This window comes from Bos javanicus, chromosome 1 (assembly GCF_032452875.1).
Source record: "Bos javanicus breed banteng chromosome 1, ARS-OSU_banteng_1.0, whole genome shotgun sequence".
NCBI classification, from domain to species: domain Eukaryota; kingdom Metazoa; phylum Chordata; class Mammalia; order Artiodactyla; family Bovidae; genus Bos; species Bos javanicus.
Window position 1 is genome coordinate 152372084 of NC_083868.1, and position 23685 is coordinate 152395768.

The 23685-nt window shown below is 50.5% G+C and overlaps 1 protein-coding gene across 4 annotated transcripts in view; it reads right to left on the bottom strand.

The window, feature by feature from the left end:
• Positions 1-23685, bottom strand: part of COLQ (collagen like tail subunit of asymmetric acetylcholinesterase) — a 66035-nt gene that overhangs the window by 34930 nt on the left and 7420 nt on the right. For 2 of the 4 annotated variants that reach the window (XM_061425006.1, XM_061424996.1), the window contains exon 1: positions 7252-7673. The exons of the other annotated variants lie outside the window; for them this stretch is intronic. In XM_061425006.1, coding sequence (XP_061280990.1) covers positions 7252-7582 — 331 coding nt within the window. In that variant the 5' untranslated portion in view covers positions 7583-7673. Of the gene's footprint in view, positions 1-7251; positions 7674-23685 lie in introns of those variants that run through there. 4 annotated transcript variants of the gene reach the window in all.

Genomic DNA, 23685 nt, shown 5'->3' on the forward strand with positions numbered 1-23685 from the left:
TACAGGTTAATGTCTTCAGACACAGGAGTGAGATGAGGAGGGGGCCCTGGATCCTTGCAGCTTCACGGTCAGGCGTTCAGCGTTAGCACACATTCAGGGCTGAGGTGGTCCTGGCAGAAAGGACACAGATCCCCGGGGATTCCTGCAGCACCCAGGTAGAGATCCCGAACCCCCCAGCCTCCAGGAGCCCCTTCAGCTCCTGCCCAGTCTCTACCCTGCTCCCTGCACACCGCCCTGGCTCCCAGCCTGGGGGAGTCCTTGCGGCTGCATTTGAGCTTTGTATGAACGTCAACTCTTGTGTCCTTCTTTGGCTCGACATTGCGTCTGTGACAGGCATCCTGATCGCTGCTTGTCGTCGTCATGCTGCTGAACAGAGTCCCCCTGTGGGACATGACCACAACCCTCTTATCCATCCTGCTGCCTCTGAACACTGGGTCGACACGGCTACATGCCCGCCAGACCGGCTAAACTGAGAAGGCCAGAACGTAACATCTGTCAGTAAGGGCGTGGGACAACCAGAATGCTCACTCATTGGCTGGTGGGAGAGAAAATGGCCTCAATTGGAAAACTCGCTGCATCGTCTCCTAAAGCCGAATGCAGCCACATCCGATGGCTCGGCAACTCTCATGCCTACATGTTCACCCATGGAAAAGTGGATGCGTGTTCACCCAAACACACGCACTACTCAAACATCGCCCAGAGCTGTTGATTTTCCAGTGCCCAGTCCTGGTCTCGTGATGGTACCTCCTCGTCCACCCCTTCTCCGAATCTCTGACCTCACAGAACATGGGTGGGTTGCCTTTCACATCCCTCTCTGCCCTGAAACCAGTTTTCAGACTTGTCTCCCGGGGACAGTGCTTGTCTTTTCTTTCCACCCTGTGATCCGAGGCCTGACCCGACCTCAGGTAGGCAGCGGGTGCTTCCCAGAAGGCACGCAGTGTGGGCTGCCTGTATCAGCTCCAGCACCCTGGGAATCACTCTGCACACACCTACACCCTTGAACCTCGTGGAGGAGCAGCCCGCTGTCTGGACCAGTGGTCCTCAGCCCCCTCAGACACAAGGCCCCATTGGTAAGAAGTATCTTTAAAGACCCCTTTGTTATCCTAAAATAAAATTCAAAAATAGGACAACATACCTATGCCATTTAAAAATCAATGTAACGCTCTGAATATATATAAAAGAGAGCTTTCAGAAAAGTGATTTATGATATAAAATGCATGTTTTGATATGCATATTTGTTGAGCACTAGCATGTCAGAAAACTTGATGACATAGTTAGGTGCTCGTGCCTGCGTGTGAAACCATACTGAACACAAAGTCTACTAACATAAGGTGCGGTATCTGCAATGCACATGCTTCAAGTGGGGTGCCCACTGTGAGATGTGACTTTTCTCAAATGAGGAAAAATCATGCGTAAAATCCCAACCAAACAACGCAGTCACTACTCAGCAGTTATCTGAGAAAACTCAGTTTCATACTATAGCAGTTCAACAAATATTGATGTGAAAGAGCATTAGCTCCTAGGATGAGATAATGATAAAAGGTACACATCTCCCATTTGATGTTTCACAGTCATGTGGGACATGGGACACACATATGATGCTGTCCCACTACAGGAAACCTCTCGGCTCAGCTGTTGTGACAATTGAAAATGAAAATTTCTAACAAGGCCCCATGAAACACTCTCTGAAATAAATTGTACCAATGTTTTCTTTGGTCAGTCTCCCAAGGCCATAGAAATAAAAGCAAAAATAAACAAATGAGACTTAACCAAACTAATAAGCTTTGGCACAGCAAAGGAAACCATAAACAGAACAAAGACAACCTACAGAATGGGAGAAAATATTTGCAAATGATGCAACCAACAAGGGATTCATCTCCAAAATATACAAACAGATTGTACAACTCAATAACAAAAAACAAACAAGCCAATCAAACAATGGACGGAAGACCTAAACAGACATTTCTCCAAAGAAGACACCCAGATGGTCAATAGGCATGTGAAAAGATGCTGAACATCACTAGTTGCTGCTGCTGCTGCCGCTAAGTCACTTCAGTCGTGTCCGACTCTGTGCGACCCCATAGACAGCTGCCCACCAGGCTCCCCCTGCCTGGGATTCTCCAGGCAAGAACGGTGGAGTGGGCTGCCATTTAGTTGCTAGAGAAATGCAAATCAAAACTGCAGTGAGGCATCACTTCACACCGGTCAGAATGACCACCATAAAAAAGTATACAAGTAATAAATGCCGGAGGGGGTGTGGAGAAAAGGGAACACCACCAGCCTGTTAGTGGGGTAAATGAGTGCAGTCATGGAGAACAGAGCGGAGGTTCCTTAAAAAAGTAAAAATAGAACAACTGTGTGACCTGGCAATCCTACTCTTGGGCATATATCCAGAGGAAACTCTGATTCAAAGAGATACATGTACCCCAGTGTTCATGGTGGCACTGTTTACGCTGGCCAAGACATGGAAGTGACCTAAATGTCCATCGGCTGAGGAGCGGATAAAGACAGTATTTGAACTCTGGTCCCAGAGTCCTTTCTGCTGATCTGGACTGACTGTGTGTGGCGATAAAGGTCATGAGGTATACTTATACAAAGGAATATTACTCAGCCCTAAAAGAGAATGAAATAACGCCATTTGCAGCAACACAAATGGACCTAGAGAGTGTCATATTAAGTGAATCAAGTCACAGAAAGACAAATATCATATAATATTACTGATGAAGTGAAAGCGAGAGTCGCTTGGTTGTGTCAGACTCTTTGCGACCCCATGGACTATACAGTCCATGGCATTCTCCAGGCCAGAATACTGGATGGAGTAGCCTTTCTCTTCTACAGGGATATTCCCAACACAGGGATCAAACGCAGGTCTCCCGCATTGCAGGCAGGTTCTTTACCAGCTTAGCCACAAGGGAAGCCCAATATTACTTATAATATTGTATAAATATTATATGTGGAATCTAAAAAATGAAACAAATGAGCTTATTTATTAATACAAAACAGACTCACAGAGAAAACCAATTTATGGCTACCAAACAGGAAAGGGAGAGGGATAAATTAGGAGTCTAGAATTAGAAAAACTGTACAGAAATGTCTTAATGACCCAGATGACCACGATGGAGTGGTCACTCACCTAGAGTCAGACATCCTGGAATGTGAAGTCAAGTGGGCCTTAGGAAGTATCACTACAAACAAAGCTAGTGGAGGTGATGGAATTCCAGTTGAACTATTTCAAATCCTAAAAGATGATACTGTGGAAGTGCTGCACTCAATATGCCAGCAAATTCGGAAAACTCAGCAGTGGCCACAGGACTGGAAATAGCCAGTTTTCATTCTGATACCAAAGAAGGGCAATGACAAAAAATATACAAACTACCACACAATTGTACTCATTTCACAGGCTAACAAGGCAATGCTCAAAATCCTTCAAGCTAGGCCTCAACAGCACGTGAACCAGGAACTTCCAGATGTACAAGATGGGTTTAGAAAAGGCAGAGGAACCAAAGATCAAATTGCCAATATCCACTGGATCATATAAAAAGCAAGAGAATTCCAGAAAAGCATCTATTTCTGCTTTATTGACTATTTCAAAGCCTTTGACTGTGTGGCTCACAATAAACTGTGGAAAATTCTTCAAGAGATGGGGATACCAGACCACCTTACCTGTCTCCTGAGAAACCTGTATGCAGGTCAAGAAGTGACAGTTAGAACCAGACATGGAACAATGGACTAGTTCAAAGCTGGGAAAGGAGTACATCAAGGTTGTATATTGTCACCCTGATTGTTTAACTTATATGCATAGTACATCATGCAAAATGCCGGGCTGGGTGAAGCACAAGCTGGAATCAAGATTTATAGGAGAAATATCAATAACCTCAGATATGCAGATGATACCACGCTTATGGCAGAAAGTGAAGAGGATATAAAGAGCCTCTTGATGAAAGTGAAAAGAGAATGAAAAAGCTGGCTTAAGACTCAACATTCAAAAAGTCAAGATAATGGCATCCAGTCCCATCACTTCATGGCAAATAGATGGGTAAAAAATGGAAACAGTGACAGACTTTATTTTCTTGGGCTCCAAAATCACTACGGTGACTGCAGCCATGAAATTAAAAACGCTTGCTCCTTGGAAGAAAAGCTATGACAAACCTAAAGAGCATATTTAAAAGCAGAAAGATTACTTTTCCAGCAAAGGTCCGTATAGTCAAAGCTCTGGTTTTTCCAGTAATCATGTATGGATATGAGAGTTGGACTACAAAGACAGCTGAGCACTAAAGAATTGATACTTTTGAACTGTGGTGTTGAAGACTCTTGAGAGTCCCTTGGACTGCAAGGAGATCCAACCAGTCCATCCTAAAGTAAATCAACCCTGAATATTCATTGGAAGGACTGATGCTGAAGCTGAAACTCCAATACTTTGGCTACCTGATGCGAAGAGCCGACTCATTGGAAAAGACCCTGATGCTGGGAAAGATTGAAGGCAGGAGGAGAAGAGGATGACAGAGGATGAGATGATTGGATGACATGAAGATGTGAGTTTGAGCAAACTCCGGGAGATGGTGATGGACAGGAAAGCCTGACACGCTGCTGTCCATGAGGTTGCAAAGAGCAACTGAACAACAATCCTCAGAGCAGCCCTGAGAGTTAAGTACTATTATTACTGTGATCCCATTTTACAGATCCATAAGCTGAGGCAAAGAGGTGAAGCAATTACCCAAGGTCATACAACTAGTAAGTGACAGAGACAGGATTTGAACTCTGGTTCAAAGAGTCCTTCTTGCTGATCTGGACTGACAGGGTGTGGAAATAAAGGTCAGGAGCTAAGAAGGCCAGAGGCTCCTGGAACAACCACCTGATACATTATAGAAAGTGTCAATGCCTCCAACAAGTCACACCTGTTGCTGAACACAGTGGGCTCCACTACCTCATCTCGAGGAGTGAGGACACGCACCAGGGTACCCACGGGCATCTCGCAAGAGGGGGCGAGGAAGGATTTATTCTAGGAGTGAGGCTTTGCTACATGATGCTGGAGGGCCGCCTATGGGGAAGCCCAGTCTGACCTGGCTCTGGACGGACAGCTGCAGCCTCTCCTTTGCCGCTGCCTGGCCTCGGTGGACGGCCAGGGCTGAGCTGTTGTCCTCGGGGCCTCTCCCAGCCAGGGGCACCTGTGGGCGGCTCAGGAAGGTGCACTGCTCATCACTCCTGTTTCCAGACTGTCCAGGCCCCGGGGGCCTCTGCAGCCCGCACCTTGCGTGGCCCCCACCAGTGGAAGACCCTGGCTCCGTCAGAGCCCCACCCCAGACCTCCCCCCGGACGCTGGCGCTCCCCTGGCAAGCACACTGGCCGCTGCTCCTCCTGTTAAGGCTTCTGCAGGGCTGCCCCCAGCCCTAGCCCTAGACCCGCTTCATGTTCAGCAGGTGAGGACCATCTATTTCTGCTGCCCCCCGTCCTGCCCCGCGCCCCCCCACCAGCCCCAGCTCCCTGGAGAAGTTTGTTTTTAGCACCATCTAGTTTATTTCCAGCTCATTCCAGCTCAGAATATTTCCATCAGGTGGACGTGTTTGGGAACAGCTTCCCACTCCCCCCACAACCCTGCCCTCCCGGTCACTAAGACAGGACTTCACACGTCTATTTTGGGGTCATCAGAGTGGCCTGCGGGTCTCTTTGGACCAGGCTGCCTCCATGGAATCATGTCTGAGCTCAGATCAGCCTGGAAAGCCCCAGAGGCTCTGTTGTAATGGAAAACATCGTGTGTGTGTGTGTGTGTGTGTGTGTGTGTGTGTGTATGCAGCCTACAGAAACCTTGGTGCTCCACAAGGCTTAGCCCTGTGTGTGTGTGTGTGTGTGTGTGTGCGTATGTGTGCATGGGGCCTACAGAAACCTTGGTGCTCCACAAGGCTTAGCCTTGTGTGTGTGTGTGTGTGTGTGTGTGCGTATGTGCATGAGGCTTGCAGAAACCTGGGTGCTCCACCAGGCTTAGCCCCAGGAAATGCCAACCTCCAGGGAATCTCGGGAGTGCCCGCCCTGACGCACAGACATGGGAGTTCCACTGTGTGTGGCTCAGCTGTGCCACATCCTGGGTGGGGACAATCCTGGGTGTGACGCAGGCTTTTGCAAATGTGGGGGGGTGTTTCCCTTTGCTGTTGTTGATGCCATCTTCCAATTGAACAAAACCTCCTTGAGTCTTGGAAAGTGATTCACTCAGACCTATGCTTGGAAACTCAGGGACTTGGATCACAGTGTGAACCCAGGCACAAGGGGCCATGGGGCCCAGCGCGACTCCCCACTGCCACCTGAGACTCAGTTTACCCAACTGCACCACATGGGATTTGGCCCAAACCCCCTCCAGAGTGCTTTCTCATCCATGGTGAACCTCAGCATCATCACTGTCTGGGCCATCTGGGTCTCACTCACTAGACCAGCCCATCCTCAGGGTGCTAGAGACGGCTTCCTTTGTTTCTGCCTCCTTGTTTTGCATCAAGCGGCACGGGAAAGAAGTGACCAAACTTTCTACCTTTGCAGGTTGGGGAAATTGTAGGTGCAGCCACACGCTAGCTGCAGCTGCTGGCGCTCAGCCTGCTCCGCCCGCCCCTCTGCGGCTCCCCTGCGTGGTGGAACATGCACTCACAGGAGCCAAGGCGCAGAGAGCAGAAGGCACACGTTCACAGCATCCCTAGGGCTTCTGACCATGAGTCGGAAGGCTCAGCGACAGCCCCGTTCTCAGCCCGCCTGCCTGCCGGCTGCCGGCTTTCCCCTGATGCACAGATTCCAGACCAGACTGCACCCCTCAGTTTGGCTTCAACCCCACTCACACCACATGCGCCTTGAGACACAAATTCTGACCCTAGGTCTTGAAGGCGTTTGCACTTCTCTGAAAGACCATGTTAAAGTTGTGGGGCGGCGGTGAGCCACAGAACCCGGCCTGGAGAGGGCTGGAGAACCTCTCTGCCACCCATGCCTGGGTGGCCCCGGACCACAGAGCACCACGCTGCTTCAGAGCCAAGGGGGCAGCTGCCAGCCTGCCACCCAGGGTCACTGAAGGGGCACACAAGCGTGGGAGCCAAGATCGCACGAACTCCAACGTCAAACCCCTTTACACGGCAATTCCAACACCAGCAGAGGACTTGGAGATTTAAAGGCTGCTGGAAGTTCCCCAGAACAGCGTGGCTTTCCAAGAGTCTCTTTTTTCCCAAAGCATCACGCAATACACACACACACACACACACACACACACACACACACACAACTCACCCAAACAGCAAGCCGAGTAACAGAGCAGTCCTGAAACTGTGAGCAGATGAGCGAGGCTGAGGGGTGGGCCGGTCATCGCGGGCAGGGCCCAGGCACACTGGCAGCGGGCACCCTCTGGAGGCTGGCTGAGAGTTGTCACGCCCCCAGCGCTGCCAGCACCTGCCCTGCTGGGCATCTGGGGTGGGAGCTGGCCAATCCCTGCCTCTGCCCCGGAGGCCAGGGGTCTGGAGGCCAGTCCTGAGCTCCCGGGAACAGGAAGGGGGAGGCAGGGTTCTCGCCTCTCAGGAGGATGCCCTGGGCGGTGGGGGGCGGCTTGGGAGAGGAAGAGCATCCTGGGGAGCACCAGGGGAGGAGGTGGAGTTGGGAGCCCGGGATACTGAGGCCCCTGCGGCAGAGAGGAGGCAGAGGGTCAGCCGTTGAACAGGCTGCTCTTGATTCTGGCAAGCCTGACAGGGCCGGCCTCACTGTCACCCCCACCATGAGGGGCCGGGGTGGGGCAGTCTGCCCACCTCCACTCCAGGGAAGGTCTTTGGTCTTTGTTGCTTCACCATATCTGTGCCAAAGTGCTGGCAACTAACTAAGAGCTAATCTTAATTTTAAAATATGTATATATTATGAAAGAGCTGACAGAGCAAACTTTTTCTAGATGAAGCTTTCCTGTAAAATGATTAAGTGATATATACCAGATACATGTGGAAACCTGACACTTGATAGGCACCCAGAGCACAAACACATGCACACACACACACACACGCACACACAATATTCTAGATCACAGAGGCAGTAAGCACGGTTGCTTAAATCAGCCCAGTGAAGACCATGAACTACAGCAGGAGTTGGCAAATCTGTCTGGAAAGGGCCGGAGAGGAAGTGTTTTAGGCTCCATGGGCAGCCTCTGCTGCACTGCATCCCCGCCATCGTGCGTGAAAACAGCATAGACAACATGGGCAGCGGGCATGTGGCCACGCTGCGGTGAAATGTTATTTACAAAAGTAGGAGGCAAGCTGGACTTGGCTCCCAGGCTGTAGTTTGCCGACCACTGAGCTACACCCATCAAAAGAAAGGATACTTCTTGTGTTCGTCCATTCAGTCATCGAATGTTTCATTCATTCAGGAACACGCAGAGGGTGAGAGCCAAATGCCTGCCAGACACACTGACTGGACACAGTCCCCGCCCTCAGTACGTGTCATGAGCCTTCGTGGAAAGAGTCAAGGCCCTGGAGCCTTGACTGGGCTGGAGCCCTGCTTTTGCCTCTGTCTGAACTTAAGGAAGTTTTTATTCACTCTCTGAGAGCCTTAGCTTACTTCTCTGTTGAGAGGGTAGGAAGAAATGAACCTAGTTCATTTGTTGTGAGGATAAGAGCAAGGCTTGTGAAGTTCCTGTGGAATAGGGACTCTTTTGTCGATATTTTCAGATAACTATGAAAATATGAGGTGGAAAATTAAAAGTGGCTGACATGGAGCTGGGTATCTAGAGGGATTTACAGGAGGAGGTGATGGATACCAGCTGGGTTAAGTGAGAAATCAAGGAAAGCTTCCTGGAAGAGGTGGCATTTGAGCTGAGCTTTGAAATTGGAGATCTGCTGGTAGCGTGATGGGAAGAGCTAGGGAGGAGAGGGCTCTCTTTGTCTCTGGGGCATTTCCCTCTGTCGGCAGAAACATCAGGAAATTCTGGACAGAGGGCACGCAGTCCTGAACCCCGGCCTGTGGCAGACAGGCCATCTACGTCCCCTTTACCCAGATTTCCTGGAGCTGGGTCATGTTACTGCAGCTCTTCAGTTTTTCAAACCTCATTTCAAACACCCTCAGAGACAGAAGTTTTGCCAGTTTAAGCACCCGAAGCATTTTTGCCATTCCATGTCAAACTTCTCCAAAGTTTTATACAAGGAAACCACTCAGCTATACGGTTTCATTATTGTCAAAACAAAGGTGACTGCCCAGAGGGTCTCGGAGGTCCTGTCCAGCCCTTCTGGTGTCCACGTCTCTGCTCCGGACCTAATGTCTCAGGCTTCCCGGGGTCTCTCTCTGTCTCTTTCCTGCCTCAGCCCCACTCCCTCCCTGTCTCCCCATCTCTCACACTTTGTCTCACTCTCTCTGTCTCTCCAGGCACTAACAGTTGAACTTCCTTGAGTCAAATGGCCTGGAGGTGTGCTCACTACCTGACTGCCCCTCAGTCAGGCGTGCCATCCTGGGATGAGGGTCCTGGTCTCCAGCCCCAATGTGACAGTAACGTGGGGCATGGCTTTGGACAACTCCCTTCTGTGCTCGGGGTTGGTTTTCCCACGTGTAAAATGGAGTGAAACAGGAGGGAAGGGGGCAGAGCACACCCTTAAAAGAATGGCATAGCCCGAGGACACGACATTCCATTTGATTAGAACCAAATGGGTCCAGGATTGCAGAAGATTTGACTTCCAGCAGACCTTGAGCCTCCGTACACGCTCATAACATATCTGAAAGCTAAGTGACTCACCTAGAGGCACCAAGACATTTCTGAGGCCAACCACCAAAGACCAAAAAGTGAAGTGAGTGGTGGCCCAATTCCTGGAAATCCTCACCCTTCCCTCGAAATAGGTGGAATAATCCTCCCACTCAGCAGCCTATGAAATTACCCAGCCCATGAAAACTGTGTCATATTCTGAGCCACTCTTTTTCTCTGAGTTGGCCCACGCCGTGGAGTATGTTTCTGTCTAAATAGGTCTACTTCTTACCTATCACTTTGTCTTTCATTGAATTCTTTCTCTGACGAGAAAGAACCTGAGCTTCATTACGTGCTGAAACCAAGCATGCAATCTCAGCTGGAAAACAGTGTGGGTTCTGGCCAGGTTTGGGTCCTGGCCCATGGGTTTGAGGCCCAGTCTGTTTAGTGGTTTCAGGAGCATTGGACCAGAGGTGCTCTAAGCCCGTTCCAGCCCCAGCTACTCCCAGGGGAGGCAACTCCTGAGACACAAACAGCCCTCCATGAGGGCCCGCGGCCAGGGTGGAGGGCCACGTTCCTCCCCTCTCCCCTGGAAAGCAGTTCTTACCTTCAAGGCAGCCAGCCTGTGGCGCAGCCTTTCACCGGCCCAAGCACCAGCTCACCCAGCAGAGTTGCCTGCAAAATCTAATTCATAATAAAAGTTTCCAGGGCCTTCCTGCAGCTGGTGTCAGCAGGTGTCATCTTCACAGTCTTTTGTCTTAATTTCAGCTCTGGGATTTATCAGCCGGGCCAGAAGACCCTTCTGGAATACTGCCGCCCCGGGCACCAGGCCAGTGCGCCTGTCCCCACTGTGGCACGCACAGGCCTGCTTCCTGGTGAGCCCACCAAAGCGGGGTCTGCTTTGCGTCTCCCCATCCCCCACCCCGGCATGACTCCCACCCTTGCTGCCCAGAGAGACTGTGCAGCCTGGCTAACTCGGCGCCCTTCCCAAGGACCCAGGAGCCCAGAAGAGGCCGGAGGGCCTGGGTTCTCCCTTCTCACCACCTGACACGCTCACCTTGACCAAACTTTGGTCAGGCTCTGAACTGGACCCCCACCCTCGGCTTCCTTGTCAGCCTGCTGAGTCCTGTTTTTGCAAGAATCCTCTAAGTCAGTTTTGAGAGACTCCCCACGCTTGACATTTTCTCACCCTTGACATCTGATCAAATTCCTCACCCCCCCCATACCCCTGATATCTCATCACGTGGCCTGCCTTTGGCAAGAGTCCTCTCAAGTGGCTTTAGCTGGATCCCCTACCCTTGGGATCTCTCGGTAGTTTTTCACATCCCAACCTCCCAACCTGCTCTTCGACTACAAATCATCACATTAAACAATTTCTGTTTAATTCGGAATTGAACCCACTCTCCTCTCTTGGGCTTCCCTGGTGGGTCAGATGGTAAAGACTGCCTGCAATACAGGAGACCTGGGTTTGATCCTTGGGTTGGAAAGATCCCCTGGGGAAGGGAATGGCAACCCACCCCAATAGTCTTGGGATTCCCTGGGGGCTCAGCTGATAAAGAATCCACCTGCAATACAGAAGACCTGGGTTTGATCACTGGGTTGGAAAGATCCCCTGGAGAAGGGCATGGCAGCCCACTCCAGTATTCTTGGCTGGAGAATCCCATGGACAGAGAGCCTGGAGGGCCACAGTCCACGAGGTTGCAAAGAGTTGGACATGACTGAGTGGCTAACACACTACTGCATGCCAAGCCCTTGCTGTGCCACCAGGATGGAGAGACAGACATGCCCACAGCCTGGCCTCTGGAGGGTAAAGGGCTTTCATCTCCTCTGCTAGCTCCAACAGCTGGTGCCGATTTCCTGGAACGCTGTGTTAAGAAGGACTCTGAGGAAAGAGGGCCTCCCTGAGATGGGAGGAGGGAGCAGCATCTCGGCTGATGCCGGCTGGGCCTCATTTAGCAAGCTCTCCTCGTGGAACAGTAACTACACCAGAGTCAGCACGTCCCACTCTTTATGACACTGAGTCCCCAGGGGACAATCATCCCCGATTTACAAAGGAGGAGCCGGGTCACTTGGTCCAGCTAGAAGAGAAGGTGGTGGGGTGGGGGTGGGTCAGAGTTCAACAGGACTCTCATGCAGCCTTGGGAGAAGGTGGCCTCCTGGGGGTGGTCCCCAGCCCCTGGGGTGGCTCCCTGCCAGACCACCGTAACCCTCGCCGGCTCCTCTCTGCTCTCATGGTGCAGGTGGCTCCCCCTGCACCCTGACCTGGCCCTTCCCTGGGGGTGAGCTCTCAACCCCAAGCTGCTGACTTGACATTCCAGGACCTCCTCCGAGTTGGGGTGGAGAAGGCTGGTATTCCCCAGGAGGTGAGCTTCCCCTTCCATGGGACAGAGCTGTCCCTGAGAAGTGGCAGCAATGCCCAGTGCTCCCTCAGTGAGGGGCAGGTGGCCACGTGACTCTTCCTGCTGATGGCTCTGGTGATGCAAGGGCCGATACAGAGAGTGTCCGCATCCCTGAATGCCAGCTAGGAGGCTGGCCGCCTCCGACCAGAGCCTCCGGGCTCTTGGATAAGCAGGAAATAAATTTTCACCAGGCAAAGTCACTGAAATGCTGGCATTTGTCACAGCATATATCACTACCCTGAACTGGGGCCAGGTGCCACCCGGGGGAACATTCGTGACTCTGCAGCGCCCTTCCCTGGTCCCCACACACGCTGTGTACCTGTATCACCAGCTTCGTCTCTGAGGACACACACAGCCTGATCTTGACAACATCGGTTGAATCCAGGTGCCTGACCCTGGAGACTTCTGGACGTTTGGCGACCAGCATGAAGTGCTGACCCCACTCCACACCCCCACGCACAGGGGAGAACCAGCAGGGAGCCTCAGAGAAATGCAGTGTGTCCTAGCCAGGCGGGCTTGGGGGCATTCACACCCAGTCCCTGGTGTCTCTAACCAAACCTCACGATCACTCATCTTCAGGTTCTAGTTTTCTGGTTGGTCAACATACACGAGCAGGCAATTCACCAATCAGTTGCCTCCCTGACTATCCCAGGCGCAGAGAGGGCACAGTCATGCATGCATTTACCTTCTCTGTGGAATAGTTTACTCTTCAAAGTGGGCAAGGGATCTGCAGCTCATTTTGAAATTCACCAAAACAAAAAATAAGATGGATAAATAGAGGATAAGTAAATATCGCAAAATGATAACAATCGCAGAATCTACGTAGTGGGTGTTATTTGTTTGCTAGGGTGGCCTCAGCAGAGCACCTGAGTGGCTGAGGCAACAGGTAATCACTTTTCACACTTTGGGAATCTAGATAGCGAAGACCAAGGGTCAGGTTTGGTTTCTCCTGTTTCTCTCCTTGGCTTCCAGGCGGCTACCTTGCCCTGTGTTCTCTTGGGGCCTTCTTCCCCTTTTCAAACATCCCTGGTGTCTCTGTGTGTGTCCAGATCTCCTCTACTTAAAAGGACACCAGTCAGAGTGGACCGGAGCCATGCGTATGGCCTCGCTTAACCTTAATCACTTCTCTGAGTCACTCAGAGAATTGTAAAGTAACCTTAATCGCTCCAAATACAGTCACGTGCTGAGGAAAGGGGGGTTGGGACTCCAACAGACTCATCTCAGGGGAGGGCGAGATACAAGTCAGCCCGTGAGAGTAGGCATCCTGGTGTTCTCTGGACAGTTCTTTCCACTTTTTTTTTTTTTTTGGAATGTTGGGGATTTTCTACAATAAAAGTTTTAAAACACAGGGAGACAACAGAGAACCAAAGACACCTCTACAGGGTTAGGAGCGGAGTGGGCATCCAGTGCCCTCGCTGGCAACATCTGGGTGCTCAGGAGCCGCACTAGAGTTGCCTGGAGGAGCCCCGAGTCATTCACCAGGAGACCCTGAGCGAGTAACTGGTCCTCAGGAAGAACGTGAGATGACCATCCTCTTCTGCGCCCCACCCAGGTAAGGCTGCCCAACTTACAAGGATGAAGCAAAGTCACCTCATGGTGGTCACTGTTCCGTAGTAAGTCTCACACCAGAGGCCACGTCTGTGGTTGTACAGAAGTTTGAGGAGACACACCTATCTCTCTTCCCATCGCCCACAAGGGGACTTCTCTGGATCTTATCTAAAGGGAGGCATCTGCTTTTTCTGAGTTCCAGTTCTAATTTGACCAAATGGCATGTGGTAAATAGAGAGGAAGGAGGAGGCAGCGCTATTAGGAGGCAAGGGAACATCCAGAAACCTCCCCAAGGCGGGCTGTGCCTTGGCTCTGAATTTGATTAGAGAGGCCGGGATAAATCAGCAAGTCCTATTCTATCTCCTGCTTTGGCTTGACAGGGAGGCCATGTTTCTAGAGTGATTCGGGAGATCTGGCCACAGGTCGCAGGCGAAACCCTCCAGTCACATCGGGCCCAAAGGCTGGGTTGTTTCCCATTTGCTCCGGCAACTGGGGCTCAGTGGAAAGACCCTAGGTTTCCACCAGCTACGTTTCCAGGCCTTCATTCATCCGCAGAGACATTTTAGCTCTAAGGACATTTATGATTCAAAATCATGTGGCTCACACAGCCCTTTCCCTAGAACCTCCCCCTCCCACCTCCACCGCCTCCAGGAATTGTTACCTAAGGGTCCACAGCAGGTGGGGAGGAGGGAACCAGGGACCCTGGGAGCCCCAGCTGCCTGTTGGTTACCCACTGGCACGGCAACGTTTCTACCCTTTGGTCTCGTGAGTCACTGAAATCCCTGGATTACAGAGCTCGGGGGACCTTGGCTTGACCTGCCTGAACTCAGTTGAACGATGGAGCTTCTCAACTGAGCAAGCTGGCAGAGAGAATCTTATAAGCAGCGTTGTAGTTACGTGGTTCTATCATTCTGGAAATTCCCTGAAATCTCAATTCCCTTCTGTAGTTTGTGTTTAACAAATATTTCTTATTAAAGTTTTTTCTTTTTAATGCACACTATTTTTAAAAGTCTTTATTGAGTTTGTTACAATATTGTTTCTGTTTCATGTTTTCTTTTTCTTTTTTTGGCCTCAAGGCATGTAGGATCTAGATCCCTGACCAGGGATCAAACCCTGCCTTGGATGGTGGATTCTTGACTACCTGCTCTGCCAAGAAGTCCCTCTAGCAGAGTTTTAAAGACAGAAAAATCTCATCCTGTGCTCCAGGTGAGAGGTTCGCTTTTGTATGTGTATGTGGGATTTTCTTGAATTGTTTACAATAGGAAATACATTCATGTAATTCAAAATTCAGAAAGTATAAACGGCTATACTTGAAAACTCTCCTATCTGTCTCAGTTCCAATTGTTTACTTTCAATTAGTCTCCTGTGTCCTTTTCCATGAATATTTTATGCACAGTGGAGGAAATAGGTAGTGTCTCCCTCTCTTACTCAAAGGGTTACTTGTAATATAAGACTATATTTCTGATACTATCTCAGTTTCTTTTTTTAACCATCTCAGTTTCTTCACAGTATTTCTAATAGTTTATTCCGTACTACTGTACTGGACAAAATGCATCCACATTCCTTTCTATGGCTTTGGAATAGTCCTTCATTGGGAAGAACCATAGTTTGTTCACCCTGCCCCATACTATCGTGCATTTGGGTGATTTGCAAACATCTGCTCATACAATGATACAATGAAATAACCTTCTGGATTTCCCTGGTGGTACAACGGATGAGACTGCCTGCCAATGCAAGGGACATGGGTTTGATCCCTGGTCAGGGAAGATTCCACATGCCCCGGAGCAGCCAAGCCACTGTCACAACGACAGACCCCAAGCTCTAGAGCTGCAACCACTGAAGCCAGCGTGCCTAGGGCCTGTGCTCTGCACCAAGAGAAGCCGTTGCAATGAGAAGCCCACGCACTGAAACTAGAGTAGCCTCTGCTTTACGTAGGAGAAAGCCCTCGTGCAACGGTGAAGACCCAGCACGCCAAAACAAATCAATCTTCTGCATGCATCTTTGTATCATTGGTAAGCATGTCCATTTGATGAATTTCTAGAATAGAATTGCTGACTCAAAGAGTGTGTGCGTTTGTAGTTCTTACACACGATGCCTAATTCATCGCCACAAAGTCCTCATCAAGCTACATTCCATCCCACAAGCAGAGAATGAGGGTATCTGTTTCCACACACCCTCACCAACACACATGATGTCAGACCTTTGAACGTCATCCATCTGACTGATGAAAAATGACACTTCGGTGTGATTATAATTATGTCTCTTAAACTGAATGGGGCTGGGGATACGTTCACATGTTTTAGAGCCATATGTATGTATTCCATTTTTCCATTAATTTGGTAGCCTTCTGTTATAAATTTTTTGAATATATAAAAAAGTAGCATTTTATGATCGGAGAAGGCAATGGCACCCCACTCCAGTACTCTCGCCTGGCAAATCCCATGGACGGAGGAGCCTAGTAGGCTGCAGTCCATGGGGTCGCTAAGAGTCAGACACGACTGAGCGACTTCACTTTCCCTTTTCACTTTCATGCATTGGAGAAGGAAACAGTAACCCACTCCAGTGTTTTGCCTGGAGAATCCCAGGGATGGGGGAGACTGGTGGGCTGCCGTCTATGGGGTCACACAGAGTCAGACACAACTGAAGCGACTTAGCAGCAGCAGCAGCAGCACTTTATGATATGACTTGCAAATATTTCCTCCAGTTTGTTTTGGTCTTTTGATACTGCTTTTTGAATTGTTTTTCTCATACATAACTTTTTTCTTTTTATGTAGTATAATTGATTGCAGAAGCCTTTTTTATAGCTTCTGAGTCCTCCTCATTATAGGTCTTCCCCCAAATCTCCCAAGTTTTCGCCTAATAATTTTATGATTTCATATCTTATGCTATCAATCTTAATTCATTTGTGATTTATTCTGGTGTAAGATGTAAGTTTGTTTGCTTGCTTTCCCGGAGACATTTTATCTGTGACCTAATGCATTGGAGGTCATTAGGAAGGAAACAAAAGGGCATTGCAAGGAAACAAAACCCTTCCTTACTGAAGGTAGCCCACAGACGTCAGCTGTCACACCACCCGGGAACACGCACGGCTGGCCCAGGACTGGAACCCAGATGAGCCGCGTGCTTCCCTTCACTGCTCTGTTCACTCAAATGCCAACCACCTGTGTGCACCCCGGATCCTACCACCGTGACCCGCTTCACTTCTCATGGTTATTTCACTTGTGTTACTTTAATGTCGTAAACAGACTATGGGCTTCTCGTGTTAGTCTGTCTTGTGAATCTGCTTGTGACGCACCGCAGTCGTGTCCGACTCTTTGCAACCCCATGGACTATACAGTCCAGGGAATTTTCCAGGCCAGAACACTGGAGTGGGTAGCCTAGCCCTTCTCCAGTGGATCTTCCCAAACCAGGGATCGAACCCAGGTCTCCCACATTGCAGGCAGATTCTTTACCAACTGAGCCACAAGGCAAGCCTAAGAATACTGGAGTGAGTAGCCTATCGCTTCTCCAGCAGATTTTCCTGACCCAGGAATCGAACCAGGGTCTCCTGTATTGCAGGCAGCTTTACCAGCTGGGGTATCAGGGAAGCCCACGTATGGGAGGAGGTACAATAAAAACTGGTCATTTGATTGATGGGAAGTGTATAAAAATCTGTATATATCAAGTAACAGTCATAATTTAATTTAGAAACAGATGCTATAATAATGATGACAATGATCTGAATCTATTCAAATGGATTTTCTTGTCTCATACAGGAAAAAAATAATAAGTGGCAGCAGATGAGTATGTGGCCCCAAAATCGAGCATCTCTGGCAAATCAGCGCACATTTACTGGCATTCCATTTGAAATTTTCATGTTTAATAACTTGTCTCTGATTTCCCTGGAGGTCCCATGCTGGCAGGCCTGATCGGTGACTTGGCATCGCTGTCCATTTGGAAGGGGGCAAGACTGTCATTCCAGATGCTGTGTGGACAGAGGGCCCAGTTCTCCCAACGTAGATGAACTAAATACAGAAAGTGACTTATCTACCAGCTAGGGACTACATTGGGTCACACAACTTCCCAAAGGGGGGTCCCCTCGGCCTTCAGTTTCCTGGGGGCCCCTAGAGTGCTCACCCTAGAGTGCTCACCCAGTCTAGGGAACTGAGAGCTTTCTTACTCACAGCTCAGGGGGGTGCCTCTAGGTGGACTCTGCCCATCAGCTCAGGACTCAGTAGCTAAGGCCTTACCCTCGCTGTGGGCCCGTGTTTCCAGGTCATGCCCTCCCAAGTTTCTTCCTTTGATCATCATTGCAACCCTGTGAATTATGCGATTCATGGGGTCGAAAAGAGTCAGACACGACTGAGCGACTGAACTGAACTGAACTGATGCCCCCTATTTCCAGGTGAGGGAAACTGAGGCTCTGACAGCCAACATCCCGTGCAGTTGAGTGTCTGAGCCCAGAACTCCGGTTCCGTAGCCCACACTCTTGTGACGGTCCCTGCTCAACCCAGGGTCTGATGGAGACTGAATGCTGAGACTGGACTCCAGTGCCAGGAGCAAATCCATCTTGCCACCAAATAAGAGCAGGTGGGAATAGGGCAGAAATGAAGCAACTCAGGAGGAGGCTAGTGGCCTGGATTCCAACTCTCTCGCTGCCATCTGGAATAATGGTTGCAACCAGTAACTGAGAGCTTAACTATGTTCCCCGTGGAGAAGGAAATGACAACCCACTCCAGCATTCTTGCCTGGAAAATCCCATGGATGGAGGAGCCTGGCAGACTACCATTGATGGGGTTGGAAAGAGTCGGACACAACTGAGCGACTTTCACATACATACATACAGACATACATAACTATGTTCCAGGTGCAGTGCGAAGCTCTGTACCTACTACACTGCCATCTGATGAGGCAGGTACTCTCCCCCCGCACATTTTTCAATTACTGTTCATTGTGTGTTTGCTAGGTGCTGGACACAGTGCTATGCACGCTCAGCATACTCCGTTATTCCTTCATTGTGATGGCTCTAAGAGATCCAAGGACCTTTTTTGTTGTTGCAGCACCGCAGGGCATGTGGGATGTTAGTTCTCTGACCAGGGATTGAACCTGTGCCCCCTGCAATAGAAATGTGGAGCCCTAACCACTGAATCTCCAGGGAATTCCCAAGAGAAGGGAAATCAAATAAAGCAGAGATCACAATGATAAAGCAGGAAGAGAATGCTTTGAAAAATGAACAAAATGAAAACTAGCCCCTGGACCACCAGGGAAGTCCCCCAAGTACCATTTTAACCTGTTTTACTCGTGTGGACACTGAGGCTCAGAGATGGTTAGCAACTTTCCCAAGGTCACAGAGCTGTTCTGAGTGGGTTGAAATGGAAACACAGGTTCCTCTCATTCTGCTCAGTTCCTCTCATCATTTTTTCACAGTAAGAGCTGTGGTTCTCAATGAAGGGCAAAGGGTGGGGGAAGCTATTTTGCCCCTCTCCCAGGCGACCTTCTGCAACATCTGGAGACATTTTTGTTGTAACTGAGAAAGGTACTCTTGACTTCTAGAGGGCGGGAGCCAGAGGCAGTGCTTGATTCGTTTCCCAAGCTTGCCATGACAAATTGCCACAAAAAATGGCTTCAGTTCAGTTCAGTTGCTCAGTCGTGTCCGACTCCTTGAGACCCCATGAACCGCAGCACGCCAGGCCTCCCTGTCCATCCCCAACTCCCGGAGTTCACTCAGACTCCTGTCCATCGAGTCAGTGATGCCATCCAGCCATCTTATCCTCTGTCGTCCCCTTCTCCTCCTGCCTCCAATCCCTCCCGGCATCAGAGTCTTTTCCAATGAGTCAACTCTTTGCATGAGGTGGCCAAAGTACTGGAGTTTCAGCTTCAGCATCATTCCTTCCAAAGAACACCCAGGGCTGATCTCCTTTAGAATGGACTGGTTGGATCTCCTTGCAGTCCAAGGGACTCTCAAGAGTCTTCTCCAACACCGCAGTTCAAAAGCATCAACTCTTTGGCGCTCAGCTTTCTTCACAGTCCAACTCTCACATCCATACATGACCACAGGAAAAACCATAGCCTTGACTAGACAGACCTTTGTTGGCAAAGTAACATCTCTGCTTTTGAATATGCTATCTAGGTTGGTCATAACTTTCCTTCCAAGGAGTAAGCGTCTTTTAATTTCATGGCTGCAGTCACCATCTGCAGTGATTTTGGAGCCCAAAAAAATAAAGTCTGGCACTGTTTCCACTGTTTCCCCATCTATTTCCCATGAAGTGATGGGACCAGATGCCTTAAGACAACAGAAATTTGTTCTCTCAATTTTGAAAGCTAGAAGTTCAAAATCAAGGTGTTGCCAAGGCCATACTCCTTCTGAAGGTTCTAGGGAAGATGCTTTCCTAGCATCTCATGGCTCCCAGCAATCCTTGGCATTCCCTGCCCTTAGCTTTACCATTCCAGTCTCTTCCTGGATCTTCACGTGGCCTTCTTCCCTGGGTCTGGTGTGGCTTCTCCTCTTTGTACAAGGACAATAGTCGTTTGATTCAAGATCAACCCTAAATCCAAGATGACTTCATCTAAGATCTGTAACTAATTGCATCTGCAAAGACCTGTGTTTCAAACAAAGTCACATTCTGAGGTTCCAGATGGATATGAATGTTCAGGGATGCTTTTCAGCCACCACACTGTTAAGTACCCTTCAAGGACAACATCCCACAGCACATATTTATTTCAAAATATCACAGTGCTGAGGTTGGGAAATGCTGCTTCAGAGAGAGGCATTTCTTCTCTGGGAAATAGGAGAATGGTCTCTGCTAATCACAAAAAGGGTCTCAGAGCAGCTTCAAGTCCAGAGACCAGAGGCAGTTACTCTTATTAATCCCATTTTATAGAGGTGGAAACTGAGGTGTTCCCCAAATCAAACTGAGACCACTAGGCCAAGATCATTTAGCTACTGGGGTCACGAAGCTGTCACTCAAGACCAGAGCTGTCTGTCCGTGGACCCCCAAGGCTTTTCCTGCCAAGAGTGAGCTCTCAGGTACCAAAGCTCTGAAGAGAAACATGGGCCGAGACTCCTTCTTTGTGGAGGAGCTAATTCTGTAAATCAGCAAGTGACTTGTGAGCCACTGAGTCAGAGTAAGTCTACGGCAAGAAGGAGCCCTGGAATCTGGTCCATTCTTTCGTTTTACAGTTGAGGACACTGTAAAAGAACAGATGGCTGGTCCCACAGGACACATGTCCCAGAGGCAGCAGCAGGTCAGAGAGAGAACCTGGGTTCCCCCAGTTCGACCTCAGGGCCTTGGTGCTTCGCTGCAGCACCTCTCAGGGGAACCTGAGTGTAAACGGGCTGATGGCTAACTCTCCCCACGCCGCCACCTTCTAGATGGGCCTGGACAAGAGAAGCTGAGCTGCAGGCCCCAAGCTGGTCGGGCAGGTGTCCCGTGCGACAGAGGAGGTGAGGGCTGGGCAGTCAACTCCCATAATTAAAAAAAGAAAAGGAAACCTGTTACTCAGGTGCTCTGAGGAAAGCACCTCCAGGACCTACGTCTTCCCTGACAGTCTCTGGGCCTCCCGTCAGGGGCGGAGGCGGGGCATGGGGGAGCGACACCCAGGTCCACGGCCTCCCGGGCCTCCCGTCAGGGGCAGAGGCCGGGCGTGGGGTAGCGCCACCCGACATCCTCTGCGCCTCACGTCACGGGCGGAGGCGGGGCGTGGGGGAGCGCCACCCAGGCCCACGGCCTTCCCTCAGGACGCTCCTCCCTGCTGTTGACCTTCCCTGGGCCCCGCTCAGCTCTCAGGAGGACAGGCAGGAGGGTTGTCTTCCCTCGGAACCGCCCCCCACCACACACACACACACACACACACACACACACACACCCTGCACATTAACCTCAACAGCAGAGAACCTGGCTCCCGGACGACCACAGAGAATCTGGAGATCTTTTGGTGGTGGGGTCACCCTGTGAGGTCCACCCCAACACAGGATCTCGGAAAACCAGCCAGTTCTGTTTGGGGCACAGAAGGCAGCCTGGTTTCAACTGTCAATGGTAAGGACGCGCCTACAGGCCCCTCACAGAGGAGACGAGTTCAGCCCAGAGTCACAGTGAGGTAAGAAAGCCCCAGTCTGGCAGGTAGGCCTCTACAGGTAGGACGGCCATCATCGCCACATCCCCTACCCTCTCGGTTCGCCGAGACCGGCATGCCAGGTCTGAGACCCCGAAGGTCCTTCCTGGAGCGTGTAGCCCCAGACAGAACTACCAGCTGCAGCCGGAAAGCTCCAGGGCTTTCTCCAGGCTCCTCAGAAAGACACCAAGAAAGCCAGGTGAGCGGCGGCAGGATGCCTGAGGAGGCCCGGAAGGGGAAGAGCCTGTCCCAGTCCCATTCACAGTCCCTTCTTTCCTTTCCTCTCTGTTTTCAGATCTGGTTCCTGGTGCAAACCCCCCAGCAGCCACCAGGCCCCCCCTTCAGCTGTCTCACCTCCCAGCACACACCTCCCACTTGTGTTTGTGCTGGTTGCCCTGGAAACGTAAGTGTGGGCTTGAATGGAGCCTAACACACCCAGAAGGGAGATGGAATAGGGCCAGGTGTATTTTTAAAGCTGGTCATCACGAGAAGAGCCTCCTTCCCTGGTCACTGGGTCCCTGCTTCAGGGACTGGCTCACAAACGCAACACAGCTAAACACTGAGCCTCCTGCATGGCTTTAACCTACTGGATAGTTTAAGCAGAAAGTTATCGTCTGTATTGTATTTCAGACTTCTGCCTTTTGAGACACTCATGCTCTCCTGGCGTGTGTAGTCACTGTGAGATTCTGGAAATAATGAGAGAAAGGCTGACACATTACACACCAGGCGCTTCTTAAAGTTCTTTGTGTTTGTAATTAGCCCACTTAATCTTCACAACTGCTCTCTGAGTGAGATCCTACTCTGAGCCCCATTTTACAGTTAGGGACACTGAGGCACATAGAGGGCGATTGGTCTGCCCAACACCACGAAGCTAAGGGAGACACAAGAGTTGAACCTAAGTAGCATGACACCAGACGCCCCACTCCTAATCAATGGGCCCTTCTGCCTCTGCAACATTCTACCCAGACAGTCCTGATTTGGAAATCTGGCCCTGGCCCTGTGCAACCTCAGGGAAGTGTCTACACCTCTCTGAGTGGTAGTTCCCCTTTTGGTAACACGGGGTTACTAATGTCTTGTGAACGTGTAATCAGAAGTCAGGTATGTAAGAGTCTAGCAGATAGGTAGTGCTCTATGCAAGGTAGCTTTATTGGTGTTAGTGGGGCTCCCTTGGCAGCTGGACCCCAGCGCTGGTATCGCAGCAGTGGGTGCTAAGCCATAACTGCTACTGTCCAGAAGGGCGGGCGGGCAGGCAACCGCACGAGGGCCAGCAGGACCACGGCTGCTGTGTTAACGAGTCCACTGCTGTAGCTCTCAGCAATCACCAGGCCTGAGGGCTTCCAGCTCCTGCCACAAGCCCCTGGGCCTATGCCGGAGGGCTTCTCCAGCAGAGGATGTCACCTGCGAAGCATGTCCCCAGGAGCTGGTGGGTGAGCATCCAGTCCCCTTCTCTCTGAGGTCCCAAGAGGTCTGAGTGCCGGCTGCCCCCAGCCGGAGTCTGCTCGTGACCTCCCCCAGCATCGACTGCCTTCCCTTCCCTGTCTGGATTCCCAGTGCCCTGCTGGGATCACCCCCCCAAACACACCATGTGCACCCAGATCCTTGTCTCAAGATCAGCTCTAGAAGTGAAAGTGAAGTCGCTCAAGTCATGTCTGACTCTTTGCAACACCATGGACTGTAGCCTGCCAGGCTTCTTCGTCCATGAAATTTTCCAGGCAAGAGTACTGGCATGGGTTGCCATTTGCTTCTCCAGGGTATCTTCCCTACCCAGGGATTGAACCCAGGTCTCCTGCACTGCAGGCAGATGCTTTACCCTCTGAGAGGGATCCAAATGACGATAGTATCCACATGCCTCTGATCCCGATGTCCTTAAAGAAAGTCCTCGGAAGACCCTCTACACAGTGGAAAAGGCAACTATGGGAGAAAAACTGATTACTGGCTCCCAAAGAGGTCCAGACTCTAATTCCCAGAACCTGTAAAGGT